We start from the raw sequence: 8,414 nt of genomic DNA on the forward strand, positions 1-8,414 counted from the left end.
TGCTTCTATATCAGCTTCAACTCCTCTTGTACATTCATTATTTCGTTCTTCTACATCCATGGTTGAAGAACTAGTGGCTCTTTGAAAATTACTCGTCACATCCTCTCTCAACCATTTGCTTCCAGTTAAACGTTCATTCCTTAATGGCACCTTTAATGATAAATCCCACCCAAATTTAACTTCTTGTATCCCATTTGTCATTCGTATTGGACAAAACTCTTCCCCATGTCCCAATTTTCCACATAAATTGCAGAATAACGTTATACTTTCATATTGAAAGAAGGCATATCCTTTTAGCCCTTACCCAAAAATCAGCTTTTTCTTGCATTTCAAAGCAAGTCAACCATCAACTTTGACTCTATATCTCAAAAATCTTTGTCAACCATCAACTTTGACTCTAAATCTCAAAAATCTTTGTTTCCCCTTGTAATCAATGCAGTATCATATTGTAAAAATTTTTCAATAAAATTACCTAGTTGTCTTGCCAAAATCTTTGATATACATCCATAAGGAAGATTGTGAACTTGGACCTAGAAATTAGTAAAAGCTAATGGGACTCTCAGTGGGTCTTCTCCTCTAATTAAGCGATGAAAAACAAGATGGCTATTAAAAGACCAAGGTATGGCATTTAACACCCTTATTCTATCTACTTCATAGAAAATTGAAATAAATACCTTTTTCCTCCTAAATTCGAAATAATAACTCTTCCCAATGGATGCCATAAATCTGCCAAAGTTCTTTTCAAAGAGGGAAAGTGAAATCACACAATCCGTTAGTGCTCTTCCTACCAAGCAGAACTGATAATTATCCTTTGTTGCAAATTGATCCTTTTCACGCTTCATTGGATCCTCTTCTTCATCATCAATGTTTAAATTCGCAAGTTCTGCCTCCATTGCCCAAAATTTCAGCTAGATCTACTCCAAAAATACAATTCGAAAATCAAGAAAGAAAGTCGTGCCTTTAGCATACGAAAAGAAAATCTAAAGTGTGTTAAAGATAAAACCCTAGCAGACCAAAAAACTTTGGCTTTGCAAGAACTTAAATATGTTTTCTTTTGAAATATATATATGTTAATTTAAGTATTTTTAACAGATTTTTAAATAAATTTTGATATAATTACTTTCAAGTCCTTATAGTTGATTGATTTTTTTGTCAAAATAATGCCACATAGCAATATATAATTGGTCCACGTGTCAACTTTAGTAAAAAATTAACACCATTAAGAGCGAGTACAATATTGATAGACTGAATTAAAATCCAAGTGCCATAACGAACAAATTGAAAGTAAAGATGCCATACTAACAATTTTGTTAAAATATATAGAGATTTTTTGTCATTCTCCCTATATCAAATTATATATAACTATTTATCATTTTATTAAAAAATTAATAATATTAACTATTTATTCTCATTAATAACATTATAAAAATATAGAACTAGAAATTGAAGCATAATAATAACATGAAAAAAGAAAGGCTTCCTTTTCATGTCTTTACATAGATTAATAACCACCTTACATTATTGTCTCTTGTGGTCTAAAGAATAAAGATCACCTCAATATAACATATAAAATATGAATATTATATCCAATATAAATATATTTATTTTTAAACATTTTTTATATATTTGGAAAGTTTTTTCTCATACTTTTATTCAAAAGTATATTGAACACGGATATTGTAGAATATGAATATTTAAAAAAAAATCCGTGTTACGTAGCCTAAATAAAAATTATATTACCCAGAAACAAGCATCATCTCTAATGATTCTCTACAAAAATCAGCACCTCCCACTCCAAAATAACTTTTGGCTTGGCCAGGCACTACTACCCTTTGATCTGAATTGTAAGGACTAAATGATCCAAAGACACCTCAGACCGGGGGAAAGCCCTTTCCCCAACCTACAATTTTATAGTCAAGCAGGAATTTAAATCTTTGTTTTAAAAGTCAAGATGTTTAAGATTGTTATCGACTTGATCACATCTGTTGCGGCACGGCATTTGTTGCACTGCACGTTCTTGTGAGAAAAGAACCATTCCCACCTGAAAACATCATCCCGGAGAAACCGGAACTTGAAGAAGACCCATTAGTTTTGTCTTCTGAAGTGGTTTTCCCATTACCAACATCATTGCTACTTGATTCACCTACTTCCTGAAACCACCCAGACACATGTAACCATCGAGACCAAAAGGATAAATTTGAAAAAACAACAGAAGAAACCCCCAACTGTTATAGACATGAAACAAAAAAGGCTAACCTTAAGGCCTGAGGCAGAGACAGCATTTCTTGGAGATCTCTTAACCTGCCAAGAGTTAAATCAGAGAGGAGTTTTATCTAAGGGGATAAAATTTATTTTAGATCAAGCCACTTGGACCGAAACCATGATTGTCCTAGGGACCAATTTAGCTTAACAAAGACGACTCTTAGTAGAATTAATTTCTCCAAGCACACAAATGAAAATGACTCAAACATTAAAATTGAGAAGTTAATCCCTCTAATTTGTCAAAACTTTATACTCCATGAAATTTGAGAAGTTAGTCCAATTGGATAATACTGTTAGGCTTTATCGTTAAAGTGCTGATTTGAAAATCACCAATTCAACAATTTACTTGCAATAAATTAGCAAAAATTAGCAGTTCATCAATATATATATGCAACAAATTAGCAAAAATCAACAGTTCATTTGTTTATTAATAATTGGACTAACTTCTCGACTTTTTGTGAAGTACAAGGACCAAATTTAGACAGATTAGAGTAGAGGACTACTCAGTTTTCATAAAGCACATGGATGAATTTCAATGTTGATGAAGTATGCGTCTTTGTGGTTCAGTAAAGATAAAAGAAAAGCCAAATAACAGAATTCTCATTCCCGCATCTTTTCAAACCATTTCAGAACTACTTTAATTAATTTTCTGTTCTTTTATTTCTAATTCTGGACTCTGCAAAGTCAACTAACCATATGAGTTCCATTTGAATCAGGAGCTGGCAAATCTACTGGTACAATGGGAGGCAAAGACCCTGTCTGCTTAAACACACAAGATTTAGCAGAAAAAACATTACAGTCGGTTTCAACTGGTTGCTTACTAACTTCAGCTTATCGAATCACAAGCTAAAATTTAATATCAGTCAAATAAATTGTAAAGGGAAAATAAGCAATACTTAGCATTGATCAGACAGAGTGGATTCCAAGCCTGAGACCCATATTCAGTTGATGAAAATGAAACTAAGACTCCATTTGATAGATGCTATCGCTTCTTTACTTCTTGATGATGAAAGTGATAATAATAATCAGAAAAAGACCACCAACAAGTAGCAGAAAATAAAAGGCAAAAGCATCTATTAGTCGAACCTTAAAAAAAAAAGTTTAAAAGGTTCAAATGCATCAGTCTCAGAATCCTACCCTTAAAATGCATGCCCACATAGCCCAAGAATTCTATTATGTTCAGAGCAAGCAATCATTCACCATGCATTAAAGAGAAAAAGAATCTAACCCTTGATGGTGTTCTTGTTGGTGCTTCAAGAGCCAGCCTGGAGGAACTAGCTGGTGCAGCCTGCAAGATTTAAATAACAATAAGAACAATTAATTTAAGCACAATGGAATCTTGACACCAAAGAAAGAAAGAGAGAGATAAAGGAGAACTTATAGCTCATTGCAGTTCAGATGCACAACATTAAGGAAACAAACCTGAATATGATCAGTGGGTCTATTCTGTTCCATGGTCTGGGCATAATCACACAACCAGTTTACTCCTTCGTTTGTCATATCCTATATAAATTACAAAACACCATACAAATTAAGAAGAGCAATAAAAGAAATTGTGTTAATGTTGCACTGTATATTTCGGTTGTTAATATAAGAATTACCTGCTTCCCTTCTATTCTGTTGATCTTACTTTCCTGAAGAGAGCGAGGGTAATCTTAGTTCCGAATCCAAACGGTATCAAGGTACCTAGTAAACACAATGCGGAAGAATGCAGAAAAAATCAATTCTAAAGAATGCTTACCAGAGTTTGAACAACATATCGAACAGATTGAACATTGCTGTTGAGCATCTTTGATTTATCTTGTAGCAGAGAAACCTATACAACTCAATCAATTCAGTTAATAACAATAAAAAATTTCGGTTAATAACAGTCAACCTTGTTTAAATGAAAACTAAGCTAGTACCACAAACTTATATCTACCTCGTCTTCAGTAGTGGCAGCAATATCTGCAATTTCATTCAGATGGTTATCCACACCCTCAATTCTTGACAACAAATGTCGCCTGGTAGCCTAGAAGAGAAAAAGAAAAATTATAAAGGAAGAGAAACAAAGGAGAGCTAGTTAATTTTAGTAGGTAAAACACTGACATGAAGTATGGAAACCAAAAACATGTAGCTTATAGTTGAAACTTACATATTAGGTGGCCATTCAGGGATTTAAGCAGGATATCATATTGTAAAATAGCAAAGAACAAATTTAAATGAGAAAAATAAATGAAAGAAAAGAGAAACTTGCCGAGATTGATGAGTAAACACTATCAAGCTGCTTTGCCATGGCATCACGCGCATCAGATAAACTACGTCTTGTTGCAAACATCATATCAGGAAGTCTCCAACCCTGAAACCATTTGTGGAATATAACAATAACAGCAAGTAAAGGAACAATTTTTCTAAGCAAAATATATATAAGAAATGGAATAGAGCAGCAATTCCTGCTTCTGTTTTCTAATATATATATATAGATGTGTATAAAATTTACTGATCAATAAACTGGAATTACAAGAAATTAAAATTTTAAACTGTTTATTTGAATATTTATCTACCAAGTACTTCCAATACATGCTAGAAAACATTTTACATTCTTATCTGCAAAACTTAATCGCTGACAAATAACCATCAGTCCATCAGCTTCATTGCTGATTTCGGTCATCCCACCAAAAATAAATTTCTCACCACCACTTATGTTGTGATATCCGTAGCATGTTCATGTGAAAAATCAACTGCTCATCAGTTCTAAAAGTTCATTTGAGAAAAAAGTACAGACCAATGAACTCTATAAGTTCACAAAAAGAATGGTAGCAAGCCAACTTAAACCATAAAAGTTTCAGCCTTAGGTCACAGAAGAACTAGCCAGCAAAGTACCGGTATCTTATATTTTGCAAAGAGAAAATGCAAATAGTGCCAGAATTTTTTATGTGGCTTTATTATCAGGAATTCAATTATCTTATTTGTTGCTCTATATAACCTACACAAATTAATACGCTCAAAAGAATAAAAAATATTTACCTTCCACCAAACATAGCCATATCCAACTACTACAACAACAATTATTATTCTGTATTTGCTGCTACCTGCATAAGGCAAAAACATTTCCGAAACAATCCTCAGGAACACGATAAAAGTAGAATTTAATTAATTAACGTTGGAAGTTATAATGCCTCCAAGAAAAGGTATCATCATTATTTGCTCATTCATATGGATCCATAATAGTTGTCCATATTGCATAAAAGGATTACAAGGAAATACAAATTTGGTACACTGTAAAAAATTGCAGCAAGTGTATGCGCCACTTATGCAAATGATCAACATCAAAAGTTTGCCTTCAACTTTCAGAGGAAACAACAATAACCTGATCCACGTCCAGTTACAATGGTAACTGGTCTGTTTGATGCTAAGATTTGAAGTTCCTGCCTTAGGCTATTAACCTGCAAAAGTTGACAAATTTGAACAAGATAAAATTCTACAAATTCAAATATAAAGCTACTCTCAAAAAAATAATAATAAATAAATAAATAAATAAACAAAGCTTGGTATCAGGATAATAGGGAGCCATCATCAATGAAATGAAAAGCACACAGAATGAATAAGGTTCAAGACTGCTTGGCGTTCGCAATAATATATTGCTCAATGAAGTAACAAAGACATGTAAATACATAGGATAATTAACAATATGCAAAAACTAATCTACCAATTTTCCAGGCCACATGCTAATTTTTTTTTCAGGATGTAATTAAACATAGAATTTTAAAATTGGACTCAGCAACCAACTCCTTAGCACCATACAGAAATGTCAAAAGAAATTAATCTTGAAGCAAATGCAGCCAAATTTCATCACTACAAAACAGAGGTAAAAATTAGTTATAATCATCAATAACACCTGGAGGCTGGTAATTTCTTTTCAATCATCAATTACTTAGTAAAAGACTGAAGGGTCATAGAACATCATAAAAATCATTGTCATTGTTCAATTGGCATCTCAATTTTCGACTATAACAATCAAACAAGCAGAAACAGTTCCAAATATCAGAAGCTACTATATTATAGTTTACTCATAATGGGCATAGGAGATCAAGTATAAACCTGATCCATCAAATAGTCATTGCGTGGCTTGTTTCCTGATGGAGTAGAATCATCATGTTTAAGTTGCCGAAAAGCAAACTGCAGCAGGAGAAATTATTACCAAGTCAGCAAGAAAGGAACTGCAGCATCATCTCAATTTTATATATTAAAAGAAAATTGCATTTCACTTAAGAAATGGAAAAAGTACCTTGAAAGCACCACAAACAAAATCAGAAAGATTTCGCATGTGTCCTTCTTTCGCAAGAATTGAGCCAACAACACCTAGAAAGAAAATAACAGCCAAATTAGTTAGAAAAGTGGTTCTTTCTAATGGCTGAGGCATATCCAAGTTGGTAGGTACGTTTTTACTCAACAAACATAAAAATAATATGTTCACATATGAACATACTAGTTTGATCATAATTTTCAAAGCAAAGAGTTTGTCTAATCAATTGATCGATTTAGAATAAAAAACGATGCTTTTATTCTCTCTCAATGGTGAAGTAAAGACTAAGCCTATGAAATTACTATCCTAGACCATAAATGTCTATAGGGATCATCTTCCATTAGTAGAGAAGGCATCAAGATACTTCACAATAAGATAACAAAGTCATTTTTACAACATATAGATACCGTTTGATATTATAAACATTTACAGTTCCATTGAATATCACTCCAGCCTACTAGCCTGTAAAATCTACAGAGGCCCCCTCTGTTTGTAAAATCTTCCTTCAAGCTCATCATCTTAAGCTAACAAAAACAAGATTCCAGCTTCCCGTTCCAGTTTCAATCCCAGTCCCACAGCTAGGACCTTGGTCCCTAATGCATTATACGGTATCTAACAAAGCACTAAAACACAGGAGCCAGATAAAACCACCCCAATTCAATGAAATCAATTGCCAACTCAGCACCATAACCAGTAGCCATTCCCTAGAATCCAACAAACCGAACAACATAAATCCCACGAGCTAAACACAACTCGAAACAAAGGGTCCATCTAAAACCCTAAATTTAGTTCAACTAACCCAAAATATTAAACGGATTTAGCAACCGCAAAACGTAAGAAACCCTCAGAAATCCAAAAGATAACTGAATCATAAGTTCAAAAAGAAATTTGAGGGGAGCAACGATGGCACAGACCTGCACCGACGAGTATACTTAGCTTTCCAATAGGGAGAGCCATGGCCGGCTACGGTTGGAGCGTATGTTGATACAGTGTGAGTGTATATAGGGAGCAACGGAGACTGCTAAAGTACCATGAGAACAAAATATTCAAAGAAGGAAAGAAATCAAATTTTATTCTTTAGTTATAAATTATTCTTGGTTGCTGGGTTTTTCAACTGCTTCTGCCCTGCAATCGCTGGGGTTTAGTAAGGGGAAACTGGAGAAATCAAAGGCTTGGTTAATCGTTAAACAACGCAACAACCCTATTTGCTAAGTTTGTTGGTTAATTCTATAAATGGCCCTCCATTTTTTTGATAAATGACGTAAAGAGCCACCATGTCAAGCGAATATGCCACCATTGTCCTGTTTCACATATTTACGAATATGTCCTCTTGTGAATTTCCCACGTTCTTCTCTTTCTTTTTCTTTAGAGAGCCATTTTTTTTTTCTATAGAGATTGAGGGTGAGTTTGGATAAGCAGTGCGTTTAGCTGCGGTTAGTGTAAAAACAGTGGTAGCGGTGAGATTAAATACTGTAGTGATACTGTAGCGTGAGATAAAAAGTAAGCTAAACGCACCGCACCACAGTCAATCGCCCATCCAAACGAAGCCTGAATTTTCTTGGCTAATATATTTAAAAAACTGCTTAGACTACTAGACTTCGTTTAAAGAAGCCCTTACATTATAATAATATATAGTTAAATAAGCCCTAATCTATGATTTTTACCTTAAAAAGTCCTGTCAAAATATTTTAAAATTTGAGTTTCTATAGTAACTTTTTAATTAATGCTGTAGAAATTATTTGCATAACATTAATATAAAATTTAAAAGATTTATTAGAATTTTAAGTGTCTTATGCATATAAGTATTTTCAAAAAAAATATTATTTTATTTTTATTTAATAAACTATTCTAATCAAATTTACTTCAA

The 8,414-nt window shown here is 33.2% G+C and overlaps 1 protein-coding gene across 1 annotated transcript; it reads right to left on the bottom strand.

The window, feature by feature from the left end:
• Positions 1–1,716: 1,716 nt before the first annotated feature.
• Positions 1,717–7,765, bottom strand: LOC107886365 (uncharacterized). The gene is made up of 14 exons (XM_016810291.2): positions 7,462–7,765; positions 6,530–6,603; positions 6,343–6,420; positions 5,612–5,687; positions 5,269–5,333; positions 4,499–4,600; positions 4,184–4,273; positions 4,004–4,078; positions 3,864–3,896; positions 3,685–3,765; positions 3,491–3,550; positions 2,956–3,021; positions 2,257–2,301; positions 1,717–2,150 (listed from the first exon to the last, which is right to left on the bottom strand). Exons 1-14 carry the CDS (start codon positions 7,502–7,504, stop codon positions 1,977–1,979), a joined length of 1,062 nt encoding a protein of 353 aa, XP_016665780.1. The 5' UTR covers positions 7,505–7,765; the 3' UTR covers positions 1,717–1,976.
• Between the last annotated feature and the right edge of the window lie 649 nt (positions 7,766–8,414).

Source organism: Gossypium hirsutum, chromosome A03 (genome assembly GCF_007990345.1).
Source record: "Gossypium hirsutum isolate 1008001.06 chromosome A03, Gossypium_hirsutum_v2.1, whole genome shotgun sequence".
Lineage (NCBI taxonomy): Eukaryota > Viridiplantae > Streptophyta > Magnoliopsida > Malvales > Malvaceae > Gossypium > Gossypium hirsutum.